This window comes from Zonotrichia leucophrys, chromosome 14 (assembly GCF_028769735.1).
Source record: "Zonotrichia leucophrys gambelii isolate GWCS_2022_RI chromosome 14, RI_Zleu_2.0, whole genome shotgun sequence".
Taxonomy (NCBI): Eukaryota; Metazoa; Chordata; class Aves; order Passeriformes; family Passerellidae; genus Zonotrichia; species Zonotrichia leucophrys.
The window spans coordinates 12,174,975-12,202,027 of NC_088184.1; the positions used below are offsets into that span (position 1 = coordinate 12,174,975).

Consider the following 27,053-nt stretch of genomic DNA (forward strand, 5'->3'; position numbering starts at 1 on the left):
ATTTAAATCTTATTTTTACTATCCTACTTAGTCTTCCACTTCCTCTAAGAGCACTCTATAGAAGTCTTCCCCCAGTAACTTACTCCATCCCTCCAAACACTTCTGCTTAAAAGAATCCCCAGCTTCTTGCAGTTCAGATCAACTCCTACAGAATTTGAGCCACTTCAAAAGAGAATTATACTTTAGGAGATTTATTTTGGGTTCCAAAAGGATCTATTAACACAAAATGCTTTACCTTAAAGTCTGCTCTTCTGTACTTTTTTCTTCCATCTTACTCTGCCACTTCTGCAGCTCCAGCTCCACTTCAGCCTTAGCCTGCAGTAGCTGCTTGATATCTAATCTACAGAGGCACAAGGAAATCTCAGTGATACCTGGGACACTCATACTTCCACCAAATGGTTATTTTTTCTTTAAACTTTTAAATCAATTAGGATTTCTCAAATTTGTAAAGTAACTAAATGTTTAATTTTTCCTTTTAAACAAAACTAAGTGCAAGCACCTATTGCTGAGGAGCAAAGCCTTCCCCACGTGCTCTCTCTGTGCATTTTTTAGAGGTGACAGGAGTGTCCCCAACACACCTCCCTGTGGGCATGTCCCTGCTCACAGTGCTCAGAATAAGCTGCCCCAAGGCCCTGACACACCAAACAATCCAGGCAATACAAACTGCAAATCATCACTTATGGGGAGAACAGAAGCCACAGAGCATCCCAGGGCAGAAGGCAGGTTTAAATGGAGAAAGTGGGAGATCAGGACAAAACATGTTGAGAAAAAAAACACACAAAAAACTACATACAAATTTTTACAGCACAATGCAAACAAGAAGTGCAGCATAAACATATAACCCTTACAAGGGTTTTCAGTGTGGCTGCCAGAAAAATAAGCCTTGAAAAATGTGCTAGAAACAATCAGAAATTCTCATTTTCCATCCTCTGGTTTTCTTCTTCAATGTAATATTATGAAGCAAGTAGGACTAGAACCAAGTTTTTTAAATAAAAACTGAAGGGATTCTCAAAATCAATATTCTAATTGAAAATGTGAATTCCTTATTACATCACTTCATAACAGGAACAGAAATGATGAAACACTTCACACCTACAGAAGAACACTCCAGACAAGTCACACTTACTCTTTACTGAGCAGGAGATTCTGCAGTGCCTGCCTGTCATCCTGCAGTTTCTTCACCTGCCTCTGGAGGCGACAGCATTCCTCACCTAAATGCTGGGATGCTGGATGGTCCAGGTCCACAGAATGTGAAGATGACTCAGGAAGCACTGGTGATGCCTCACTGTCACCTAAGGACACCCTGCTGCTCTCCATGGCACACACTTTCTAAAGCAGGGTAAATTCACATGGAAAACACACACACACAAAAAGAGAAAATTAAATTTAGCGTGAAATTACTTTATTTAGGCCATGAGAAAAGATCAAATGGAGGTTAATTCTAAAATGTGCATCTACATCTAACAAGTGTGAGAGAAGAAAACAGTGAGGGAGGGCTCGTGCTACAGGCAGCAGGTTATGTGTGTGAGGCAGAATGCACAAGGCTGAGACACTGAGGGACAAGGCAGTGGTTCTGCATTTTCTGCTCCCAGACAGGTAAGAAAGCCACTTAACTATGATCACTTACTTTTTCTAGATCCAAAATCTTCTTCACCAGCCTCTGTCTGCCCCACTCACTATAATCTAAATACAATAACAAAACTTTAAACATGTAACCACATCCATGGGGCAACATTGTTCTTGCTTTTTGAAACTTCTGGCCATATCAAAAGATGTCTGAATGCCAAGTTTAAATATCTACCAATGAAAAAATGAGAATGGGCTTAAAATATTTGACTTCTAAACCAATTAGCTCAGAAATCAATATAAGCCACTCATGTTCACCAGTTTTCATCTATTAAAAAGGTTTCCTCTATCAATTCCAGTTTAAATTCTCAGGGACAATAACAGAGGAATCACAGATCTGACTGGAGAAATCAGAGAATCCTGAAAGAAGGTTCTCATTCCAATCTTGCCACTCCTGAATCTTCACCTTGTAATAACTCCCTTATTTCTCCCTTTGTAGGGTCCTGCTGTCACACCTCTTTCAGCTGTACCCAAACCCCTTTCCTCACCCTCAGAGATTTTCCAGCACACACTTTTTGTTTTGCTGAGAGGAGGGGAAGTGCTCAGCACGTGATCCAGGTCCTCCTTCAGCCTGCGGTTCTCAGCCTGCATTTCCCTGATGTTCCTGGAGAGCCTCAGCACTGCAGCATTCAGGGCCTTCAGCCGTTTCTGGGTGTCTCTGCCCTCTGCACTTGGAAAAGGGATCAAAACCAGAAAGTTAACTTAAAAGCAGAGAACAAAGAAGCAGCATTAAAAAGAGTGGAGCAGCTTCACTGTTCCAGTCAGATGGCTGAGTTGACAGCCTCAGTTCCCCCATAATAACATTTCTCAATGTTTTTTTTTACTTGAGGAGTTACCTATTCTTCTCTGAAAAAGCATGCAAAGATCATCTTGCTCAACACTTCCACAATTGTTTTAATTTGCATCAAAAAATTTGAAACATTGAAAATTCATTTCTTACTTTTACTTCCTCCCCCACTCTGTTCCATTTATGCACAAACAAAGGCACTTGTATGAATGTTATTTATCTTATTTTCTGTTTGTTTTGTTAACCAACCTTATAATGTTTTACCAGCACTCTGTGAACCTCTGATTTAAAAAATGCTTCAGTAAACTGTGAGACTCCTCCAAAAAACTGTCCAGCACAGAGAGCCAACCTGCAGGCTCTGAATGGCTTTTGTTCACTAACAAACATTGAGAGAGGGAGGGATAGACAGAGATGGAATAACTCTCAAACAAATCCAACACCCAAGTGTATTTTCAGATAACTGGAAATGGTACTCTACTGTAAAAGAAATTATCCTCGTGTCTATAAACCCCAGAGAGATCTGAAACAGATTTGAAGAACACAGCTAATATGGAAATGAAAAGCATCAGAAATGGGAAAGCGTGTTAAAACAACTTTAAACATACTACAGGGATTTTAATTTTTTTTTCTAATAAAGGGGGGAAGAAAGCTGAGTTTCTAGATGTGCAAAGTTGTAACGTTTGTTCACAAAACATACTTTTAGTGAGATGAAATAGATTTGCTTTATTGCTATGAGAAAATTCCCAAAAATTTTCTCCTGGAAATAAAGGCCTGAAGTAACTGATGGACTTGGTTTTGCACAAATGCCACTGTCAGTGACAACCACAGTACAGTTTGTGAAGGAATCTTACATCCCATCCACTGCAATAATTACAAGGTAAAAGGGGAGACAGCCTACAGTTAGCATATCAAAAAAGGCTGAATTTTTAGCTGATCTCCTTCTCAGAAATTAAAAGGAAATTAAGAAAAACCAAAATAAGGCTATCCATGGATGATTATTCACACAGCTGTCTCAGGCAGGAGGGAAAACTAAGAGTAAAAACCAAAACACAACACACCATCAAAATGGGGCAGTGACAGGAATGACAGAAACCATAACCAGACTACTCAGTGACATTATTTTAGGCTCATCTAAACCTAAATAAAGAAAACATATCTCAGTCCATTTTGAGAGCTGAGAAAGTCAGTTTCTAGCTACAACTGGATACTACAGCTTCACATACAAATAACCAGACTTCTGCATTAACACTGAAAAAGAGAAGCCAAATGCCATTCACTTCAGCCAGAACTAATGGAGACAAGCATCATGAAAGAAATACTCTCAAACAACTCTTTCAACATGTCAGAGTCCTGACCTTCAACATGATTTATTATTTCAGTGCTCAGCCTCTCCAGCAGAGACTGGCAGTCCTGTAATGGAGAGAGACTGCTCTGACCACCACTTTTTGAAGCTATGAATAAATGAGGACAAGGAAGAGACCTGTGACTCATTTTCACCTGTAAATAAATGAGGTGTGATGGCTCAGAGCCTTGAGAGGCTGGTCACTGCAGGCCTGAGCCAAAAGAATAATTTTTTTAAAAAGTGACAAAACAAACTGCAGTTCTCAATCCACAAGTGACAGTGAATTATGGAACACAAGCAGTACAAATAATGAACCAAAAGAATTCTCACATGTTTCTATATCAATCTAAATAATTACACTCAATGTTAAGACAGTTGTCTGTACCTCACACTAAGAGGTCAAGTATATTTTGAAGTGGTGTGGTAACAAATTTTACTGTCCTACAAGACACTCTTACTCTTTTTTCAGCTCAAATAACACTCACTTGCAGTGATGCTTTTCATTTGCTCTCTTAGTGGACTTTTGTCTTCTTCCTTTGTGCTTTGACTTTTATTGCCTCTATAAACTGTTCACCCTCATGCCCACACTTGCACACCAGTGACAAGCACTAGTGTAAGGTTCTCTGACACAACTTACTAGTTTGTGTCTCTGTACCAAAGGAAAAGAATATTTACTCCAAGACCATTTTCTTTGCAGCACACACTCTAGAGCAAGATGCAGAACTGACTCAAGTGTGAAATGCCAAACATCCAGGGAGTTTGTTTCAATTACCAGCAATGCCAGAATGGGTGTGATTATGAGGGAAGATGTAACAGAGATAAATTTTCAGTGCTACCCTGTACTGTTTAAATAGCTCTGGTATTTTTCCAGATCCACAAAATTATCTATCTACAAGCAAAAAATGTGACTAAGACATATTTCAAGGCTGTGAAGCCAACTAAAGCAGTACCAAAAAAGCAAATCCAGCAATCTAAATGACAAAAACTGTTCCCATGTAGTAGTTTTCCATCAGTTAAAGTAGGACTCCAGTGATGTGTCAAACACACAAACATTTTTATCAGAAGAATTAAACATACTTTTTCCTCATAGTCTCAGACTTGGCCAGGAGGAGCTGCAGGCGATGAACCTGGGAAAAACAGATTCCATTAAGGAGCATCAGCAATGTCAGCTTCCACAGCAACACATCTGCTCATTAGGTGAAAATCAGAACAAGACTCTCTGGGTAGTGGCAGAGCTAATGATGCCATCACTGAAGATCAGGCTACTGTTAAATTTGCTTCCATCTCAACATTAAACTTATGGATGTACACTGGATTCTTTATTTGCCCTTTTTCATTAACACACTCAACTTATTGAATAAAACATTTTTCCAGTACACACAGCTGGAGCTGTGAGAATAACTATGAAAACCTGCTACCAATGACAGGTGCTGTTAAGGCACAAGAAATTTATCTTAAACATTCCATTTGCACTTTGACTCAACAACTGCCCAGCTTTCTGTCCTGCATGCACCCTGAAGGATTTGCCACACATACCTCTTCATAGTAGGTTTCCATGGCTAACCTCACTTCTTCCAAACTACTGGTCTTCATGTCTGCCTGGGACTCACTGAAAATAGAATAATACAAAAAAAAGAACCCAGTCAGATCAGCAAAGACACTGCAAACTGGTGGATCATAATTTTTTTGGTTTATAATTGCCAATATGTTCTTGAGAGTTTATTAAAATGTCTTAAGGAATAGAAGACAAATGAAAAATAACATGGATTTCCAATTCTCTCTATTAGCTCATCCAATACAAGCCTCTACCCCCTGCCCCCTCAAAGTCATACTTAATAGTGTTGTCTTTCTCCTTGCACTGCTCTTCAAGCTTGACAATCTTCTGCTTTAATCCAGTAACCACCTACAGAAAGAACAAAGAGCTCGTGAGTCCTTGAATAATCTGTCTCTTCACAGAAGGTCTATTCCTGACTGCCCTGAATTTATACATTGTACCCAGTCAGATATACTTATTTCTACATATTTCAGTCCTTAGTAAATCATACACATCTGCTACCCTGTGAAAAAGAGAACACTGATGAAATCAGATGCTTGATTTCATAATGAGTTTAACAATATGGAAATACAGCCATAAAATAAAGCAACATTGCCCATTGCCTTGCCAACATCAAATACTGCCTAAAGAGACCCAAGACAATGACAAAGAAAGCTCCCCAAAATAATGTTAATTCTAGATTTTTGTTAGTTCTAGATCTTTGACTCCTTACCTGTTAACAGAGATACAGGTTATGTGACTCCCTAACTGATTATTCTTTCTGACCTTATTTTATTTTTTGGTAGTGTTTCACCTTAGCAAGAGGAAAAAGGACAAATGAAAGCAGGAAGTGATGAAGACATTCTTACCCATCCATTATCAGTCTTCTTTTCTGACCAAGGTCGTGCCAGCTCAGAGCCCTGCAACAGAAAAAGCAAGTGACCAACTCTGCTACTTTATTCTACTGCTGGCTCTTCCCACAGAATTTTCCAACCTGCTCAACTCCACAGTCCAACTGAGATTCTGAACTCCCCATGCCCACAGCTTTCTATTAGCACATTTCTCCCAAGACATAGTTTTGCACACAGTGACAGCCACAAGAAATTCAGTAAGATTCAAGTCTGACCACAACCACAAATGCTTCTTGTCAGGGCCTGACAAGGCTGCTCTTCTGCCTCCTGGTCAGGTCTCAGGACTGCAAGAGGTTAACTCCCTTCTACTCTCAGGCAAAATATTCAGAAAGTGGGCTCCTAATGAGACAGCATTTTTATTTTACCTTCAGAAATTAAAAGTATTTGTACTAAATGAACTTATCTGTAGCGCATGGCATCATCTTCCTTTGAACTGAGCTGGACTGCTGATTTGAGATGCACAGACCAGAAATCCCTTTACACCACCTCTCATATTCCAGCTCATCACTCTTAGGAGTCACCACACCACAAACTCCCACTCTTCTGCCCCACTTTTATCCCCCCAAGAAATCCCCACCCTGGAAGGATCCAGCAGTTGCTCAATCTGTTTGTCCTTTCTACTGTTCTCCTCTTCCAGGCGACGGAGCTTGGTCTTCATTCTGTCTCCCTCATTCTTCTGAGCTTGTATTGTCTAAAAGAGGGGAGAAGAATCACTTCAGAAATAGGAAAATGCAGAGTTTTCACATGGAAACACATTTTGATGTCAAAACCAATCCAATTATGATGGTAAAGATGACATGGAAGAAGAGGACAAAGCAGCCAAAACACAAAACCATCACATTGGACCAGGGCAGACACCAGGACAGCTTAGGGAGGAGACAGAGGGAAGATAAAAGGAGAAGGTCTTACAGAAAGGAAACCTTACACAAACAATCAACCACAGCCAAGGGATTTGTCTACAGGTAACCCCAGAGCTCAACAAGCCCAGTCCTCACCCTTCATACAGTTCACCAACCTCTACAGAAAACTCTAACCATATCACCACAGTGAATTTGTCTTAGACAGACACAAGATTTAGTTTAACCCTACATTACAAATGCAAAAAAACATGGTGGATATCCCAAGTTGTAGAAACAAAAGTGTTCTGGATCATTAAGGCCAGGACAGGTACGGGATGGAGCAATCATGAGTTTTTCTGTAGTATCAGAGAAACTGTACCTTTTTCAGTTCTAAAATTTCATCATACATGTCTTCCTTCTCTTTGTAGTCAGGAGTTCCAGGAACGTAGCCTACAGAAAGGGGCATGTAAAATAAGTAGATCCAAAAGAGGTATTTTTAACCAACCAGAAACCTTGCAGATGAAGAGAAATATCTAGAACAGCACAAAAGTGGAAAGTAGGTTTTTCTCCTTTCCTCGAAGAAGAAAAATCAACAAGGAAATTAATTTTAGAAACAGAGGTGAAATGGAAGTGTTACTGTAGGAAATTTCTGCCAGATTTTGCAGCCAATTTTCTCCTAATTACTTCTCTGGTGCTATATTAAAATATCCACCTCAAGAAAGATACAAACTTCACAGATGACTGCAGTCTTCTCATACCAATAAATCCATTATTTACAAAAGGTTTCTAAAAGATGTCTAGAATGCATTTTTCTATTTATGCTTAACATGCACAAATATACCATCCTGTAAAGTTGCCAGAAACTGTGAATCACCAGCACACGTATAGGTGTCATTTTAAATGGAAGTGGAATTTTAAAGTTTACAGTTCTCCTTTAAGAAAAGCAGAATAAAACTTTGAAAGTTTGCTCTTCTCGTAAAACTCATTTGATTTTAATGTCACAACCACATGATAAAACACTTTCTAGAGAAGAAGTAAAAGGAGTCAATTACACAGAATTTCAGGCAAGCAGATGGTTTCTATCAATGGTTCCTAAACTATGTTTTGAAGTCACAATAAATTGTCTACAGCTGTCCCATTGAACCATATTATATTTGCAACGTTTTCAGCTGCAAATGCATGGCAATTTGCAAAAGTTTTGAAAGCTAATAGTGATTCATTGCTCAAAAAAATTGGAAATCCCTGCCTCAACCAATTTAGGAATCTCAAACAGTATCTCACGGATCATATTTTCACACATGTATTTCAGTAAACTAAATTGGCTCTTGCTTTTCTTAAGTAATGTGTGTTTTTAGAGGGGGGAAAAAAATAATTCACTTTTATCTACCACACCATTATAGGGCTTACCATTACTGGAAGAACGAGCATGTTTTGGCTTTTTCATTCCTAGAGCTTCCTTCAAATACTCTGGAGTGCTACTGGAAACATTTGCTCGCACATGCCCCATGTCAGCATCTGATTTCAGAGCATGGCTCATTCCTGCCAAGAGAAATGGAACAAAAATGCAAAAATCAGGGATAATTGTGAATTAAATTTGTGGAATTATTCTGAACAAATGCAACATGGAAAGCTCCAGATGCTGTTAATTATTCCCTCTATAAATGCCAACGCTCAAGATCAGATAATTCCAACCACCCAAATAAATAACAGTGAAATTAACTCCTATGTAACCTTTAATCAAAAACATATTTTTAAATAGTTTATATGTTAAGCTGTCCTTAATTATGAATTTTATCCATAAATGCAAACAACATTTCTATACTAATACCTTGTTTCAGAATTCCCAGCCACATCTGCCTTGGGTTTTCAACAGTTGCATTCTCAAAACAAGCACTGCCTGTTCCCTGCAGAGATCTCCAGGCTGCAGCTTTTCTAGGATACAGTTGTGTGCTGGAGCTGTAGGGAGACTCTGCAGCAAAAGAAAATATCTCAGTGCTGCCTTCAAAAGCTCAAGGTTACTAAAATTCTTGTTGTCTTGTTCTTCAAAGTTTCCAGACTCAATCCTATTACTTGTAAAAATAGAATTTAACAGCATATTCCAGACTGGCTTATACAGAGCAATGGGACAGTCATATAAAAAACCCACAAAGTCAAAAAAATTCCACTATAAATAAAAAAATACAATTCCAAAAAATGAGGAGGCTTAGAAAAAGCAGAGTGACAGAAGTATGACTCCACACATGTGGAAATATTTATGTTTGGATAAGCATCCTTAAGATATCTGAATATCTAAATGTTGTTATTAACAACACTTTAGGGTAACATTCACTAGAAGCCAATGAAGCAAGGTAAATGGAAAATTATAGCAAAAAAACATAAACCCCAGAAAAAAAAAAAAGACAAACCCGATACTAGAACTGCAGTTCTAATAATAATAACAACATTGTACTGTGAAAAACACCAAAACAGCCCATCACAACAAATGAAACAGAGAACCACTAAATCCACACCCAGAGATCTATGACTGGATGGTAGAGAGCTCCAGTAATTCCAGAGTCTCTCTGCACAACAGGTATCAGCATTTCTCCAAAAAGACAAGGAGAAAAACAAATTCAGAATGGTTGCCATCAGAAGACATAAAATGAGAAAAAAGCAAATTATGCTGGAGAATCAAAAATTACAACCAACCCATAAATGTCAATATTTTAGTCTATACAAGCTGGACTTCACAGGTTACAGAACAGATCTCAAATAGGTGCACACAGCAGTGAATAATTCTGAAGAGAATAACAAGATCTTATTTCAGATAAAGCTCCCAGTTCCTGTATCCCACAAACATATCCAGTTTTGCAACTGCAGAATAAGAAGTTTTGGAACACTTACTTGGTGACTTTGGAGGTTTGTGAAAAATCTTCTTCTTTAACTTCTGAAAGAGAAATGGATTTTTTTTTCTGTATTGCAAATACTCCGCTCTTAAGATATCATAACATAATCTCAAATTCAATCTCCCATTTGTAGAAAGATCTTTTGTTCTAATAAGACAAAACCTTTGCTACAGAGAAGAAAGATAGTAGCATTAAGCAGATGCAGATTTGGGCACAGCAAAGGTGGTCAGAATTAAGGTGGTGCCAAGTGAAGTCTGATTATACAGATTAACTGTCAATTCTTGCTCAGAACATGAGACCTCTCCCATCAATATTAAATATGAGTAGCAGAAAATTCAAAATGTCCCAAGTAGAGGCTGATCTGCAGAACCCTTTAGCTAAAGGAGTTATTCAATCCCATTAAACCTCTCTAAAAGGATTACTTAAGCCCACAACTTGATAGAGCAGCAAAATAAAGGCAAACATAATTTGCAGCCCCAGTGCTGAGGATCTGGAAGGCAGAATTACATCTGAAATGAGAGATCTGTGACTCAAGCCCATTGCAGTCCCACTGCTCACTCTCCTTCTGAGGGGTGCTTGGTGAGCAGGAGGCAGCACACAGAGGAGCAGGAGCTCCAGAGGGGTTTTGGGGCATCAATCCAAACTCACCAGGGTTGTTTCTGACTGGCAGGTCACCACAGACAGGCTGTCACCTCCCTGCAACACAGACAGGACATTTGCTACTGAACAACTGCTTGTAATACACATCCAGAAAACTTGTACAGTTAACAAAGCTGGAGAGCAATACAAGTGACCAAAGGCTCTGTTTCTCTTCCATTGCATTGCTAAAATGTCAATTGTTTAAGACAAAAATAAGCCATTTTTCATAAACACTAAAGCCACTGAAGGATGGTGGGGTTCTTGCTGCAAAAGCCAGCACCATTTGCTCCATACAAATAGTTTTGGGATATTGTGAAAGTCACTTCAGCAACGAACCATCACAGAATGCTTTGGGTTGGAAGGGACCTTAAAGATCACCCAGGTTCCGCCCCTGTGCCAGGAGCAGGGACACTTTGAGGGCACCTGAGTCACAGAGACCTGGCACTGCAGTGCACAGCATGGCACCAGCTGAACCTTCATGGCTCTGCACGAATTTCTCCACCATTTAAGCTGCAACTCACCCAGCTCTTCCCTTCCTCCCTCACCTGTGCTACCCCTGCTGTGCTTATGGGATTGTTCAGCTCCTGTATTGAAATGGAAAAGTGCTCAGGCCAAGGGAAGAAATCTCAAATGCAAGGAGGATGCCAAGTTTCCCTCCCTCTAAAATGCAAGCATATCCACAGCTGAAGGAAAATTTCCACTTAGCTTCCAAATTATCTGGATGCTGCCCTCACAGAAAGACCTTTCCCACTTGTTGCTGCCTCTGAGGCACTCAGCACCAACCTTTGGACAGATCTGATCTGTGCCTGCAGGAGGCAGGGGAGGGGATGAAGTATTTTTGGAAACCCTGGCTGGCAGAAGAGGAGCAAGGATTGACAACAGAGCAGGTTAAGGAGCCTGCCATGCTGGCTGAGAGCAGTGAGGGATGTGTCCTCACACACCAGCCCATACAGTTTTTCATTTCCTGAGGCAATGCTCCTTGCAGCACACTGATTAATTTTGTTATTTTAAGGCGTCTCGTTCTGAAATATCTCTGCCTTGCTGCAGCTATCATGTTTGGAATCAGACAATGTGGAGAGTGCCCAGCTTTGATAAATGGTAACAACAAAACTTGGCCAGGATACAAACATGCAGTAACAGCCCCAGCGCTATTGCTTGGTAACTTTCAGAACCCCTTTGCTCCTGCAAAACTGCCCCAGCCTGCAGCAGGCATCAACAGAGCCTGGGGGCTCCCAGAGGGGCTCAGAACCTCCAGCTGGCTGCTGAGGGGGTGGGAGACAAACACCAGCACAGAATCACAGAATTATCTACATTGGAAAAGCCCTCCAAGATCATCGACTCCACCCTGTGACCCAACACCACCTCCCCAACCAGACCATGGCACTGAGTGCCACGTCCAGCGCTCCTTTAAACACCCCCAGGGACGGCAAACCCATCACCTCCCCGGGCAGCCCATTCCGATATCTAGTCTCTCTTTCTGTGAAGGAATTCTCCCTAACGTCCAGCCTAAACCTTCCGTAGCACAGCTTAAGACTTTGTCACCCCTGTGCCGTGCTGCGGGGCACTCGGGGACACACAGGCACAGTCCAGAGTCCCGCGGGCTGAAGAAGGCAGGATCCATCCCACTCCCCTCCGAGCCAGCCCGGCGATCCTGGGGATGCTCCAGGGTTCTGCTCCGGCCTCGCGGGAGCGTTCCCTGAGCCGAGCCCGGGCCGAAGCAGGCCTAGACAGACCCGGGGCCTTCTCCTCCTCCCCGCGGCTCACTCCTTACCAGCTCCCCCTCCGCGGCCGCCTCGCCGGCGCCCCGCGCCATGCTGGGAGAGCAGAGGGAAGGCCTCACGGGGCGGCGGGGCCGCGGGGCCCCCTTCGGGCCGTGGCTGCCGGCTCGGGGCTGGGGGCAGCCATCGCCCCCCGGCGGCACTTCCGGGTCGCGGTAACCATGGCAACCCTCAGCGGCCCGGGGTGGAGACGCATGCGCAGAGCTGGGGCGCGCCTGCAGGCAGGGCCGTGGGAGGGCTCGGCCCGGCCGCGGAGCGCGGGTGACACCAAGCGGCCCCGCAGGGAGCGAAACCGCGGCGGGCGGCGGAGCGGCCTCTGCGGGGGCTCCGCTCCACTTGCGGGCCAGGAGTTTTTGCCCGAGAGCGCCGGGATAACTCGAGGCAGGGCGCAACTCCATCCCGCGCACCGCCGGTACCGTCCCGCAGCCACCGCCTGACCCTGGAGCGCGCCCGGGTCACGCCCCCTGACCGGCCACTGGCCACGCCCCCGCTACGCTGGCCACGCCCCCTTTGCGACACTCGCGGTGCGGCCGTGCTGGCCCGGCTCGGTTCGGTTCGGTCCCGGCCATGTGCGACCCCCAGTCCCGCTTCGTGGCCCGGGCCCGCCGCCGCTTCGCCATGACCCGCGAGTGCGCCGTGCTGCTGCCCGGGGTCTGCGCCGCCCTGGCCGACCCGCGGCAGCCCGGCCTCGACGACACCTGCCTGGAGAAACTGCTGGACTGGTTCCGCAGCCTGACGTGGTTCGGTGAGCGCCGGGGGCCGGTCCGAGGGGAGCGGAGATCCATCACGGGATCGCAGAGTAGTTCGGGTTGGAAGGGAGCTCCGAAGATCATGCAGTGCAGCCCCGTGCCAAGGCAGGGTCACTTGGAGCAGGTGGCACGGGAACAGGGGTCCAGGTGGGGTTGGAATGCCTGCACTGCTGTTTGAGGTGCTGTGACACCCAAAAACGCTGTGGGTGCCCCCAAACTCATCACTTCTAGCAGCTGGCAGGGCTTAATACAAATTTTGTATTTTAATACAAAAACCCAGAAGGCTTCATTCAGGGAAGAGATGTGCACTGGTGTATAAAGCAGTCTGATGGAACTGATACACATAAGCTGTCCTTTAGCACCTGCAAACAAAGCAGTTTTGGTTTTGAACCGCTCAGCTCAGGGAACCGCTTTAGTGAGGCAGGACAGTCCTGGCAGTGGGACTCTGGAAGCTCTGCAGAGCTCAGTCCCGGCAGTGAGCTGATGTTTTCTGCTCTCCTGGGCAGACCCCACTGTGGAGCTGGTGCAGGGCAACCCGTGTCTGACAGAGCTCCTCAGCTCCGTGCTGGCCCTGCCCGATGCCAGCCCCGGCATCCTGTCCTTCACCCTGCAGCTGGCCGGGATCCTCGCCTCGTCCGAAAGCCGCTTCCAGCACCTGCAGGTGAGTCAGCCACCCAGGTACCTGCTGCTGTGTCTGTCTGCTCCTTCTCTATGCAAAGTCCCTAAAAACGTGCATGTTCTGCTTAGTAATTGAATGGCAGCAAAAGTGATTCAACAGCAAAGACCTACCATCACCATTCCTGTTCAATTCTTGTGTACAGCTGCTTCTCACTTCTGTCTCACCACAGCAGGACTGTGAATGCTGATGGGTGATGCTTCCCATTTTTAGTTGAAAAGAGTGTATGGGGTAACCCAACTCTGGGTTGGACTCTATGAAGATCTCTGCCAACCTAGTCATTCTGTGAACACTTCACAGCAGTCACTGCACAGTACTGTATCCCAGGACAGATTCTGCAAATTCAAACCGCACGAACAGATGTCGTTTTCTCTCCATAGTAGGTTGACAGGAAATTTTTGATTCCCTGCAAAATCAAGGGAGCTTTTTAAAGTAGTGCTTTCTGCACCAGGATGCATTTTAGTACAAAACCCAAAAAGCTTCATTCAGGGAAGAGATGTGTACAGGTGTACAAAGCAGACTGATGGAACTGATGTACATGAGTTGTCCCTTAGCACTTGCAAATGAAGCAGTTTTGGTTTTGAACACCCTGATTTGTCCATATGTTACCTTTAAGCCTGAGATTCTGAACACTGCCCGTTTTATGATACTTGTAGCAAGAGCAGGTTTCACCACAGCGCTGATACTCTTGACTGGCACAGAGCAGCCCCTTTTCTCCCTGTTCACTCTGTTTTCTGCCCTGCCTCAGCAGGAGAAGCTGCTGGGGAGGCTCTTTGGCCCGGAGGGGCCGCGGGGCGGCGCGGCGTGGGAGGACGCGTCGGTGCGCAGCGCCTGGCTGAAGGGTGTGCACAGCATGCTGCACCACCTGCCTGCCCTGCACTGCCTCTGCTCCACGGGTGAGTGCTGCTGGGGCTGCCAGCTCCCCTCCCTGCTGTGCCCCTTGCAGGGCAGGATGGCTGTCTTGGTTTATTTAAGGTTAAAGTGAGCCATTTGTCAAAAAAACAGAGTCATTGGAAGATGTTGGTTAAGTTAGCTAAGCAGTAAGTTAACTTTTGTTACGTTAGTTATGCATTTGGTTTTTTACTCCAAACACTGATGGTGGTGCTCTGGCTGAAGGGTGTGCACAGGATGCTGCACCACCTGCCTGCCCTGCAGTGCCTCTGCTCCACGGGTGAGTGCTGCTGGGGCTGCCACCTCCCCACCCTGCTGGGCCCCTGCCATCCCAGCCTCTTGCTCTGGTGTCAAACGAGCAAGATGGGTGTCTTGGTTTATTTAAGGTTAAAGTAAGCCATTTGACAAAATACAAAGTCATTGAAAGATGTTGGTTAAGTTAGCTAAGCATTAAGTCAACGTTTGTTAAGTTAGTTATGCATTTGGTTTTTTCCTCCAAGCACTGAAGGTGGTGCTCTTTTTAGAGGGGAAGGAATCTTTTAAAATTAAGATCTCTTATAAAATTAAGAGCCCTTATAGAATTAAGAGCTATCTGTATTCTTATTTGTAACTCCTACTAAAGGGTACATTTCAGCATGATTTTAGTGCAGAAAAACTCAGCAGAGGCTCATTTCATTTGCAATCCTGTTGTTGTGGAGGTATGTAAATTATGCTGTTAGCACCAACTTTAGATACCATGTACAGAGGGGTCTAAAAGACTGGATTGGTATTAAAGTGCAGCACATGCTGCTGTCCCTGTGGTGGAAAAGTGGTGCTGATACTGCTCTTCATGTTTTTCCTACTGGTTATGTCCAGAGGTGGTACAGGCTCTGTCCATAAATACGCCTTAAGTGTGCTGTCAACTCTCCTAATGTTACTGATGCTATATTGAAGTCTGATCCTGAGTTATTAAACCCCTGAGGATCTGAAAACAATTTTATTTTCTTCTGTTTGCTTGTTCTTAAGGACTGGCTGACTTTGAGTAGAGAGTACAAAAAAAAGTGTAAGAAAACCCCATCACCACCATTTAAAGCTTTGTGGTACCTCAGTTAGAGTCATAACTGGTTGTTTGCTGCTCCAGTGACTTGTTTTGTTTTCCCACAGGAGGCATGGATGTGATCTTCACTCTGCAAGGGGATCCCAGCCTGTTTGTGGCTTCAGCTGCCAGCCAGCTCCTGGTGCACTTGCTCACCTTCTCCCTGGAGTCTGAAACATCCAAAGCTCTCAGTGCCAAGGACTGTGACTGGCCAGGCTGTGCCCAGATGATTGTAGAGCACATCAAAGAGTCCCTTCAGTCCAGCTCTGCCCCTCACGTTGAGCAGTCCCTGAAGCTGCTGAGCAGTTTGTTTGGCAGTTGTTTTGGCAGTTGCTATGCTGCATGGACTGAAGTCCTTTGGTTGGACATAGCAAAGCAAATAGAATCCTTTCTGCTGGAGGAGACTGTTCAAGCCCAGCCCCTGCTGGCCAATCTTCTGCTGAACGTGGCACGGTAAAGATCTTGTGGCACCTTGGCGCCCCTGCTGAGACAGATCTGTTTGCCACCCTGGGGTGGGTTACACTTACACTTCTCTCTTCTCAGATCCCCTGCATTTTGTGGCACTGAAGGCAGCTTTTGGGCATTGGTAACTTCTGCTCTGGAACACTTAACCCCAGTACAAGCAGGTCCTCTGGCAGTGGGACTTCTGAAGCTCTGCAAATGGTAGGACTTAAAGCAATGAAATTTCTGCACTGTGCAGGTGTTTCTGCTCCATATTTCCCCTTTAGGCAGTGAAAAAGCAGCAGGAAGTCATCAGATGAATACAGCACGTACAGATACTGATTTACAAGCTAAATAACACTTTCGTTCTAAACTAGAAGGACACTTTTGTTAACAAGATATTCCTCTCTCCCAGCCTCCTTACACAAGATCCCACTCTGTATTTGCATAGCTTGACAAAGCTACTTCTAAATTCCAGAGCCATTTCTCCTCTGCTTTCATTTAGCATTGGAAGCAGGCTCAGATTGTGATACAGCTTTTGTTGCTCTGTCATTGCTGGCTTGTTTAAAAGTCTGCATGAAAATCATTATCCTGCTCAGCATTTGGGGGCAAGTGTTTGGGAAGGGATTGAAGTTTACTTGTGTTGGTAACTGCTGTTTCCTCCTTGAAGCCCACAAGATGTCAGGATTCAGGCACTGACTGTTCTGCTTCAGCCAATGGACTGTATTTTGAGAGCAGCCTCCCAGCCTCTGGAATGTGCAGGTACAGTTGTGACAGAAAAGTTAAAGGCCATTCTGCTTGCCAGTATTTTAAGTGCATGGTGCAGCCAAAACTGGAGGAAAAAGAGTAGGAGAAGTCAAGGACAGTAGCAGTGTTTGTGATAAATCCTACTGCCAGTTGCATTTGAAGGCATGTTCATACTACATCAGCTGAATATCTTGGTTAGCTTTAAAAATCACAGCCTTTTCTATTAATTGATGACCTGAGCTCTTCCCTTCTTTGGTCCTCTAGGTTTGCTGGATGAGTCTGTCAGTGATCCTGCCACTGTTGAAAGTCTTCTGTCCTCCAAGACATCCTGTGCTGGTCTCCTGTGTCAGACCCTCACCCACCTGGAGAAGCTGCTGTCTCTGGTAACATTCAGAGAGGGAAAAAAAGAACCTGGGAGTCAAAGTGGTCCTTGAAATTCAGTGTTAAGATGGTTGCAAATTTTTTCAGTAGAGCATAACAGAATGTGGAGAGGAGTTGGCAATGGGGGTTTCCATATTTTAAGGAAATTTAGCACAGTAGGCTCTAAACAGGAGAATAGAGATACTGAGACTCTTAAAGAGGGGCTGCACTTAAGTTTTAAATTTGTCTTGATGAGCTTTGTTACCATACCTTACTTGTATTGCAATTATCGATCCTAAGAAACACAAATTGGGCTGCTTTCCCAAGCAGTCAAAAGAATCTCCTTCCATCTGTGCAGCAGTTCTTGGAAAAGAAGAAGATCATTTATTTGTAGTTATTGACATTGTGGTACCTTAAGAACCCACTAGAAGTTCAATTTTTGCTGCCTTCTGACCTAAAACTGCTCTGTATTAAGACTGTTGCTGGAAACTCTTTTCTTCTCTTTTCTTTCTCACCCATTAGAAACATTTAAGAGTGGATTTACCCTGTGTGTCTTTGCTGCACTCTCTCATGACAATATTACAATTCTGCAATGGCTTCCTGAGCCCAACTTCTCCTCTGGGAAGCACAATCAGCCGGAATCTGATCAACTGCTTCAGAGTGCAAAAGTCAGCCCTTGATGTCCTTGCAGCACTCTCAGAGAAAAAAGGTGAGTTCATGTTTGCTTTCTTACCCAAAACAGTTGCACAATTCTGTGTCTTTGTGTATTTCAGCAAGGATTTGGCTGCTCCATCTCTCAGTATTGGCCCTTTGGGTTTGTTTTCTCTGTTTCAGAGTGTGACACTCTCATAGGAAATCTATTTGATGTCCTTCTGGCATATCTGCAGAGTCCAAACACCAGCCCTACTGTGAGTACAGAACTAGGGAGAGATCCAGGTCTATCAGTGTGCCCCAGTGGGGTGTAATTCCCATAAAGGGTCTGACTGCAGGTGTTTCTTAGCACACTTTGTATTAGAATATGTAGGACACTTGTCTTGTCCTGGGTGGCTTGCAGAAAATATCTAAAATTGTAATGAGCACATAACTGACCAGTCCATTGAGAGTTCTTGAGAAGACAGGAGCCATCCTGTCTAAGAGTAGCACTGACATAATCAGCTTGACATGGTCATGAAGTATTGAATTCTATTTATTAAGAGGATTTGGTTTTTTTGCTTTGTTTTGTTTGAATGACTCTGATGGCAACTGCAAACCCAAAGCTGGAGGAATAGAACTTTGTAATACTAAGCTGAACACGGGGATTTTCTAGATGTTTGTTAGAAATTGTGTTTAAGCACCATTTTTTGTGGTTGGCTTCTTAGTAAGGAGGTATATTCTGATAATTTATCTGTAAGTTTGAGGCTAAAATTAATTTTACCTTTAAAGCCATAAAGGCAGCACTGCCTCCTCCTGTAGTAAAGTCAGTCTGCTTTACATTGCTTCAGGTTCTAAAGAAAACCTTTCAAGCTACATCCAAGTGGTTGGTGCACTTGCAGGAACTGTCCTCCTCCAACAGCCAGGGGCCACAAACTGAGAAGATTTTGGAAGGTAACAAAGCTGTTCCAGCTGGAACAAACAGCAGCTAGTGGCACACATGAAATCTGCTCCTGCCTACCCTTCCTGCTCAAAGCACTGGATTCACTTGTTCACAATTATGTTGAATTTGAGCTGCCCTAATAGTGCTTTGCAGAGCTCTGGAAAAAGCACCCAGCAGCAAAAGGGACTGCATGAGATGAAATGGTGTAAGGGTTGTACAGTGAGTGTTTCAGTAAGGCTTGTTGCCTTTCATGTCGATTCAGGTTTGTCACTTGCCTTTTACAGATGTGCTGGTGGTGCTGCAGAAACGTTTGTGCAGTCCTTGCTGGGAAGTCAGAGATTCTTCCCTGGAGTTCCTCACTTCCATGGTTAAGTGCTTGAGAGGTAGGTGCAAAGATTTACCAGTTCAGATTTGAGGAGTATTTCCTTTAGTGGTGTGAAAGTCAGGCTGGTGAAACATTTTCTGACCTGTAACTGGAGGGCTGAGAAATGAAAAAACTGTCAAGATTTTTACTCATAGATCGTGATCAAAATCTGACAAAAATAGTAATAAACTTACCCTGCTTTTTCTGTTGAACTCAGATTGCTGTACCTGCCTTAATGGCAGTTTTGATGAGTTAAACTGAGGTGTTGAGACATGACTGTCAAGGCAGGTGACAGTGCTTAATGGCAGAGAATATTTCTGGTTTTCAGTTTGCTCTGCACTGGAGTCTGGTTTCTTTTAACAGGCTGGGGGCTGGCCTTTAGGAGGCTGAAAGCCTAGACCTGCTTTATATGCTTGGGATTAATTACTGATTTTCTGCTTTACTGATAGCCAGGCCTTGCAGCAGGTAGCACTGAGGCAAAGCTGATTTTCCTACAGCAGCTCTGCAATGTTGGAAGGGAGGGGAATGTTATCAACTGCTGTTGTCCCCAGCTCACAAAGGAAATATCCAACATGCTCAGCTGCATTAGCACTTTACCCTGCAGCCCCTCTCAGTGCTGCAGTTACTTTGTTTTCTCTGCCATATGCCTGACAACAGGAAAGGAAGACTGTTTTTCCTCATTTAAACAAAGGCATAAATTTGATGAGGCTGGAACCATGTCCCCACTTGCCTGCAGAAAGTTTTTTCTTGCTGTTAAAACAACTCTAAGTGCAATTTTCCAAGTTCCAGTGTCTGTCAGGGCTTGACTAAAAGCTGCTGGGAGAGGGGGAGCCTTACACAGAACATCTGCCTGGTCCTGCAGCAGCTCCTGTCCCTGCAGGCAGCGGCCATCCTTGTGCAAGGCAAAGGGCTGTTTGCATTGGAAACAGCTTCATGCTCAGAGGGAGTAAAATCCCACTTCACTGGATTGCTGTCTTGTTTACAGACCAGAAGGAGTTCAGGCAGTGTCTCCTGTCCTCTGAGGTGCTGAGGCTGACAGAAAACCTGCTGGAGGACCCAGAGAGCTACGTGCGAGCGAGCGCCGTGACTGCCGTGGGACACCTGGCCCCCATTGCTTGCTTTGCTCCAGACTCACCTGTCACAGGCAGTCAGTATAACAGAGAGGTAGGACAACCTTTTCTGCATGAGCAATTCCCATCAGTTTACTGCTGTACTGCTTATAATTTTCTTCCCAAGTTATCTGCTGATGCAGGCAGGTTGCACAGCCAGTAATGAGAGGATTTTTCACCTCTGCTGGTTTTGTTTCTTTGCATGCTCCTCCCCTCACTTTGCTTTCTCTTTTGTCTTTTTGCATCCAGAGCATCCTAGCAAAGCTTCAGGAAATCTTGTCAACAGACTCAGAGGGCTTTCCTAGGAGGGCTGTGATCAGCATCTTCACCAAGTGGCTGAGGGAAGGCTGCACAGGTCAGCTGGAAGATACAGAGCTCTTTGTCTCTAGAGTCATCCAGACTGTGGAGCGTGACTTAGACTGGGAAGTCAGACTCGGTGGTTTGGAGCTGGTGGAAGTTTTCTGTAGCCAGACCATTTGCCAGCTCTCCCAGTGTCCCTATGCTCCTGTCACCTCTGCAGTCCCCAGTTCCACCCCTCAGAAGGAGCTGCTGCAGGTGTTCTGTCGAGCAAAGCTGTTTGGGTTTTTGTTTGGCTCTTTGTGTGACTGTGACAAACCCGTGGGGCAGAGAGCCTGTGATGTGCTGGTTGGCCTGAGAGGCCATTTCTACCCCATGAGTACTTTGGAGAATCCACAGGAGATTGAAGATTCACCTGCAGGACGTGGCATTGCCTGGCTACAGAGGACACTGAGACAGGGTTCTCTGGCTCAGAACTTCCCCATGGATGGTGATGTTGGGGTGGATTTCCAAGATCCAGAGAGCATGATGTTAGCTTTGGGTGCAATAGACTTGCTGGAGCTGCATGATGAGCTAAATAAAAGTAGTGACCATGTGGAGGAAAGCCCTCAGTCCCTCTTACAGGACATCCTTGCTGCTGTGGGGACCATAGAGGATAATGAAGTTGACTGTTATTGAACACAGCTTTGGCTCTGAAGGAGCAGTGCTCAAGCAGTTTTCTTCTGGAGGAGAAGGATGGTTTTGTTATCTGTTAAATAGGATGGAAAATCTTTGCTTTAATACTGATGAATATTTTTTTGTTAAGTGTCATTTCTAATAAACTGTTGTTTCTTTTTCAAAGTAAAAACATTAAGAATGGTATTTGTTCTTTTTTTTTTTAAGTTTTCGTTTAGGAAAGCACCAGACCATGCCTACATAAGGAAGCATTTAAAAAAACCAAAAGAGTGACTGAAAACAAACTGTTGCAGGCTCCTTTTAGAGCCAGAGTAGCTACAACTGATGGAGACTGGTTTAAGGGACACTTGTTTTGACCTTTCAGTATTTATTCTATAAACAGAGCTCTCAGCTTCCCTTGTGCATTTTGAGGTCTAGAGCAAAAAGTGGCATTTAAGGAGTCAGAAGCTGATCATCCTTGGCATTACAAATTTTCTCTTGTAGATCACAGACTTGTTTGATCTCAGCAGTGACACCAACAAGCTGACTTTGGTTTTAATTGAAGCCAGAAGCAAGTCCATTTTGCTGATTCTTTTTTCAGATGCTCCTATTTTTCATTCCTAAAGTACTCAGTTTCCAACTTTTTGAGAGAAACTTACCCTTAAAGATTTTTCAAGATAAATTCGATCTGTTATTAGCTTTGGTAACAACTAGAAACCAGCAGACATAGTGTGAATGGCAACATTATTTTCTGAGAAAAAAATGCCAGTTTTTTAAAAACTTGGGGAAGACTGCAGTTGGCAACTTGCCCCAGTATCTTGCCATGTACTAAGAAGCTCTCAACCTAGAAGAACCCCAAAGCAAACAGTACCTTTAGCAGATCAAACCATGGTGGGTTCTTTTCCAGCACTGAGGTGTTACTGAGCATCCTTCATCCTCCTGCAGCTGTGGAGAGGCAGAACATGACACTGATTTTGGGGCTGCAGCATCTGGAGCAGTGAAAGGACTGCACAAATCTCCTCCCTGCAGCAGGACAATGGACTGAGGTGTGGTTTGGATCTCTGGCTGCTGAGGCTGAAGGTTTACTCTGTGCCTTTTGAGGAAAGGAGCACACTTGCCTCTTGCTCTGTGCAGTTTTATGTGTGACAGAGCCCTTGGGTTTTGCACCAGCAGCTGTTTTTAGGAGAGAATAGCTCTGCTTCTGACACACAATTCCGCCTGAGCTGGGTCTTCACCTGGCAAAAGACAGAAGATAGTAAAATTCAGGCCTTTTCCTGTCACTGCATTCATCTCAGAAGTGGAAGGGGTCAGTGAGAGAGCAGGGAAGTGCTTTCAGAGGTGTGGAGTGTTTGTGGAGTTGCAGCAGCCCTGTCTAGTGAAGGCACTGCAGTTCCAAAAGCAGCACTCTGTGTTGACAGTAGGTCAGCTGTGCTCCAGGAGAGGAGGCAGCAGCTTGCTGGGTGAGCCCTCCCTCCTGCTCAGCAATTCTTGTCATTTCAGGACTCTGCAGTTTAGGAGACTCCAAGGAGTTACTCAGATAGCAGCAAATTGAAAAAGTGAGTTGTTACAGAAGGAAAACTCACTGCTTATTACCAAGGTCTCTCAACTCCCAGACCTATTAATTTTTCATGGAATCCTTTTTCTTTTTAATAAGCTGGGGTGAGGGTGACATGATGTTTGTAGCATTTGCCTAATTGCAGTCCAAAATTGTGTTTAAACACTTGTACATTAAAAACCAAATGTACAACAAGCTGGGGGGGGCTCCTTACATTTAGAAGGGGTGTTAAGGACTTGATTTCTCTTTCATTAAAAACAGGTCTCCACTTCCAGCAGCTCTGTGGCAGTGTATTTCTGTCTGTCTGAGCTCCCTGCTTTGCCTTTTGTTTTCTCTGCTGCTCCAGTGACAGAGGAGTGCCACAAGGTGCTGGCACTGCCATGCTGCCCCTGAGAGCTGGGAGGAACAGGAAGGGTCAGAGACATCTGGGCAGAGTGTGGAAAAAATTCCAGGGCTAAAAAGATTAAGGGAGATGAAAACAAGCTAAAAATACCACAATTCTTTCTACAGAAAAGAATGGGGTGGGATTTTTGAGCTGGAAATTTAGCTACCAAATTTATGAACACACACACCAGCAGCTACTGATGTGGATCATCCCTCCTGCTGGGATACCTCTCTAGGATGCCCATCTTCACACACTTGAGGACTCATACAAGCCCTACCCCACTTGCTTACACCCACAACTTATTTTAAACCCGCTTCTTACCTACCCAGGGTGTTTTTGCACCTCCACAAGATCCTTATCCCAGCCCCAGAGCCTCCTGCTGGGTTAGGAATTGCACTCTGTGCCAAGTCCTGCCAAGGAGCTGTGGTCATGCTGCACATGGGGGAAGGTTTGGCTCCCAAGGAGAACAGCCCTGAGCAGCTCTGGCTGCCCCAGGTGCATCCTGAGCATTCACTTCAGCCTGTGCCTTTGTTATTTAACCACTTCACAGCCCAACAACAGTTGTCCCTCCAGAAACCACCCTCAGCTCACTCTGTCACACAGCACAGAGAAGGAGGGGCTGTCTGGCCTGTTCTAATGGACATTTTGGGATGGATTTCTCTGGAAACTCCAACATTCATCCCATCAGAGCTGGAGCTGTGTTTGGTTCAGGCACCACTGGGAGTTTTCCCAACACCCACAGTGCCGATTGTGCCAGGGGCCGTGGCCACTCATGAGCCTCAGTGCAAGAGGACAGGAGGCTCAGGACCGTCCTTTGTTTTTAAACAAAATAGCTGGCAGGAGAAATGCAGGTGGCATTGACAAAAAATATCACAGTTTTAAAAAATTGTGTCTCTGGTGGCTGGTGCTGTGAAAGAAGAAAATTTCAAAGCTCATTTCAGCTCTTTATCTGCACAGGGGCAATGCTAAGTTGTGTTGTCTGATCTGTACACAGGTAGGAAATTCCTAGAGTTGCTTTCAACTCATTTCAACAAAGCTCTGAAGAGAGGATTTATCCTTTAACTGCTCAGACTCAGACACCAGAGAGAATAAGCATCTTTGGCTCAGCCCTGCACCAGCAATGGCTTATTGAAAGCTGCCAAAGAATTGGCTGTTAATTTTCTGGTTTAATACACTAGACATTTACAATACAAAGAATATTCTTTGCCTAATTACACTAATTGCACAACTTAGTCAAAAATGGGCCATAAATGTCTAGGGCTGTTGCTTCAGCTTAGATATACGTGATGTGTGATTACAGATCAATTTGTGCACATCTATGCAATTCCTTCTCTCCTTCTCTGATAAAATCTGCTCTACCTTTCAATACATTTTCATCAAGGCTTCCAAAAATCAGCGTGCATTAGAGAGGAACTCCTCAAAAAGCTTCACTGCAGAAGATATCAGCAATTTACAATGGAAATAGATACCAGCAGCAGCAGCTCTGTGGTCTGTGTCATTTCCCCTCAGAGCTGTGGGTTTTTTCTTCTGCTGAGAAATAAAGCAGCCCTTGAGCAGGGCCAGAGCTTGGGCTGTGTGAGCCCTGCTGCTCCAGGGGCAGAACAGCTCCTGCCTTTAACCTCGGAGCAGCGCACACAGAAATGGGGTTTGGAGAAGCTCTGTGTTCTTCCGGACAAGGCAGAGCAGAGCTGAGGATGTGCAGCTGTGAGGAAACACATCCTGGGGCTCTCCTGAATCCCTCCAAGGGAAGGGGGATGAGCAGCCCTCACCAAGGGTCCCTGCAGAGCTACAGGTGCAGATACAAAACAATTTCAGTTAAAGAAAAATTAAATTTAAGAAAGCAGTGTTTCTATCTGTGGTACCAATGCTCACTCTCTGCTCAGAGCACACCACTGAAAGTGTTTATTTACACAATAATGAACATATAACAGGGCTCCCTTCACACCTCTGCCTCCAAAACAAGCCCATACAAACCAAGTTACTCCTCGCTTGCCTGGCTGTTAACCTCCATGCCAGGCAGGAACCCAATGTCTGGCACAGAGGGTGCACCCACCTCTTTGAGAGACTTTTCTTAGTTAGATCAGACCAGACCAGGTGTTAAACCAAGACCTTAACCAGTTCCTGTAGCGTGTTAGAGCTTGAACTGTCATAGGTCCGATGCTTTTCTCTCATTGTCAGTGCAGGATAGGTGAGAATTACCCTCAAGAGACAGAGAACTTCAATCTTCAGTTTTCCCACCTCATTATCTTTCCCTCCTCACATTTCCAGTCTCCACTGAGCCCATATTCCTGAGCTCTCTGTACACAGACAGCCAGGCTTGCCCAGGCTGGTCCCTCCTTTCTGCCCTCACATTTGAGCTTTGGCCCCAGACCAGGCTGGGCTGTGAGCAGCACACAGGAGCTGCAGAGCCAGGGCTGGCAGATGGTGACTGCAGCCTGCACATCTTGAAACACGACTTGGCCCAGCCAAGGCAGCTCCCAAACAAACCCTTATAAAGCTGCATTCACCATCACACATGAAATCTGATTTAGCCTTATAGGCTGGGGCACAGGTGAGTCCTAAAACTCATCACTCCTGATAACAAACACCCTCCACGGGACTGATCTCGTGATTACAACTCTCATTACGTGCCAACAACAAAAAAGCCGCAGTTAAAACACAAATGGCAGTGGTTGCTAAGTGACAGCATCCATCACAGCCCTGAGACAAACAGCTGTGGCTGCACAGCAATCCTGTCCTGTCCATGTAATTGAGGATAAAAATGCTGTTTTCATAACTGTCCAGTAACCTAAACTTTGACCCAACAGAGTATTTTGTGCTTTAGGTTCTGACAAAGAGCCCTGTGAAAACAAGGCTAAATCTTCCACTGAAACCAGTGGAAGTGAATTTGATTCAAAATACCTTTAATATTGTATGCTCTTTCAACATATTTTCTTCCCAGTGAGGTAGTGCATAAGACAAACATGGCTTTCTCAGTGGAATGGCCCATTTCTGAAAACAGAGATCAGTGACAATATTTTCAGTGAGGGCCATGTGAAACAACAACAAAATCAACAAAACCCCCACTTGTCAGCTTCTAAAGGGAACCTGTGGGCTTTGTTCCACACTGAACCTTTCTGCGATATTTGGAAAAGATGACAAGATTTCAGAGCTGTAAACAACATTTATCCTCATAAATAAAGTATCTAAACTGTAAATTTAAAATTACATGAAATGATGATTGAGTCTTTCAGGAGCCTGAGGTCCAGCAAGGCACAAAGGGAAAGGGAAAGCAGGGGTGAGAGCGAGGTGCTTCAGAGCTGGGTGATAACCCTTGGAGTAGAGAGACCCTAATTAGCACAACTGGCAGCTCAATGCATCCGAGGAAAATGATTTAGGAAAAAAAGGAGGAAAACCAGCTGCACACAGCAGTTTGCTCACCCCAACACGCTGCAGTAAAACCTGTTTGGGGCCGTGCTGGCTGCTGAGACAAAGGGAGGGATGTGGCAGTGTCCTGTGAGCAGATCTGGAGTGAGCAGGGCAGGGCACACGCGGTGCCCAGCACAGCAGGAGTGCAGCAGCAGCAGGGGCGCCCAGCCTGGCCAGGGCACTGTCACTGTCACCGTGTGCCCTGCCACCGTCTGCTCCTACCCTGAGCAGCAGCTCTGAGACTGCTCTGCTGATTATGAATGAGTTCTCTGCTGCTCCATCCAGGGGAGCCTCAATTCCCAGGGCCAGCAGTAACAGATCTGCCCACAGCTCCAAGAACACACGAGCTCTTTGGCCGGCATGGTCAGAGCTCAGCCATGTGGATAAAGCCAACTTGACTGCTGCCCTTGGTCACCATCTCCATGCCA

At 44.7% G+C, this 27,053-nt stretch overlaps 2 protein-coding genes and 1 long non-coding RNA gene across 7 annotated transcripts in view; 1 reads left to right on the forward strand and 2 right to left on the reverse strand.

Moving 5' to 3' along the window:
• Positions 1 to 12,768, reverse strand: part of IQCE (IQ motif containing E) — a 25,780-nt gene extending 13,012 nt beyond the window's left edge. The window contains exons 1-15 of one of the 2 annotated variants that reach the window (XM_064725594.1): positions 12,335 to 12,768; positions 10,573 to 10,620; positions 9,923 to 9,965; positions 8,868 to 9,008; positions 8,447 to 8,578; positions 7,419 to 7,489; positions 6,778 to 6,891; positions 6,159 to 6,209; positions 5,588 to 5,658; positions 5,292 to 5,364; positions 4,833 to 4,882; positions 2,139 to 2,296; positions 1,628 to 1,683; positions 1,127 to 1,329; positions 236 to 340 (exon numbers count right to left, since the gene is read on the reverse strand). In XM_064725594.1, coding sequence (XP_064581664.1) covers positions 236 to 340; positions 1,127 to 1,329; positions 1,628 to 1,683; positions 2,139 to 2,296; positions 4,833 to 4,882; positions 5,292 to 5,364; positions 5,588 to 5,658; positions 6,159 to 6,209; positions 6,778 to 6,891; positions 7,419 to 7,489; positions 8,447 to 8,578; positions 8,868 to 9,008; positions 9,923 to 9,965; positions 10,573 to 10,620; positions 12,335 to 12,739 — 1,721 coding nt within the window. In that variant the 5' untranslated portion in view covers positions 12,740 to 12,768. Of the gene's footprint in view, positions 1 to 235; positions 341 to 1,126; positions 1,330 to 1,627; positions 1,684 to 2,114; positions 2,297 to 4,832; positions 4,883 to 5,291; positions 5,365 to 5,587; positions 5,659 to 6,158; positions 6,210 to 6,777; positions 6,892 to 7,418; positions 7,490 to 8,446; positions 8,579 to 8,867; positions 9,009 to 9,922; positions 9,966 to 10,572; positions 10,621 to 12,334 lie in introns of both variants that reach the window. The other variant, XM_064725593.1, reaches the window with a different exon arrangement.
• On the forward strand, positions 12,584 to 21,301 carry BRAT1 (BRCA1 associated ATM activator 1). Of its 4 annotated transcripts, none has more exons than XM_064725589.1 (13): positions 12,584 to 13,086; positions 13,597 to 13,751; positions 14,515 to 14,662; positions 15,801 to 16,185; positions 16,276 to 16,395; positions 16,844 to 16,935; positions 17,185 to 17,303; positions 17,803 to 17,989; positions 18,115 to 18,188; positions 18,762 to 18,864; positions 19,138 to 19,236; positions 20,203 to 20,381; positions 20,576 to 21,301. In XM_064725589.1, exons 1-13 carry the CDS (start codon positions 12,909 to 12,911, stop codon positions 21,299 to 21,301), a joined length of 2,565 nt encoding a protein of 854 aa, XP_064581659.1. In that variant the 5' UTR covers positions 12,584 to 12,908. The 4 variants fall into 4 exon arrangements, with proteins under 4 accessions (XP_064581659.1, XP_064581661.1, XP_064581660.1 ...); XM_064725591.1 differs by having other exon boundaries at positions 15,804 to 16,185; XM_064725590.1 differs by having other exon boundaries at positions 14,518 to 14,662.
• LOC135453980 (uncharacterized) lies at positions 19,210 to 25,652 on the reverse strand. Its single transcript, XR_010442002.1, has 4 exons — positions 25,456 to 25,652; positions 22,149 to 22,512; positions 19,412 to 21,371; positions 19,210 to 19,334 (listed from the first exon to the last, which is right to left on the reverse strand). It is a non-coding gene; the product is annotated as an uncharacterized LOC135453980 (long non-coding RNA).
• Positions 25,653 to 27,053: the final 1,401 nt, after the last annotated feature.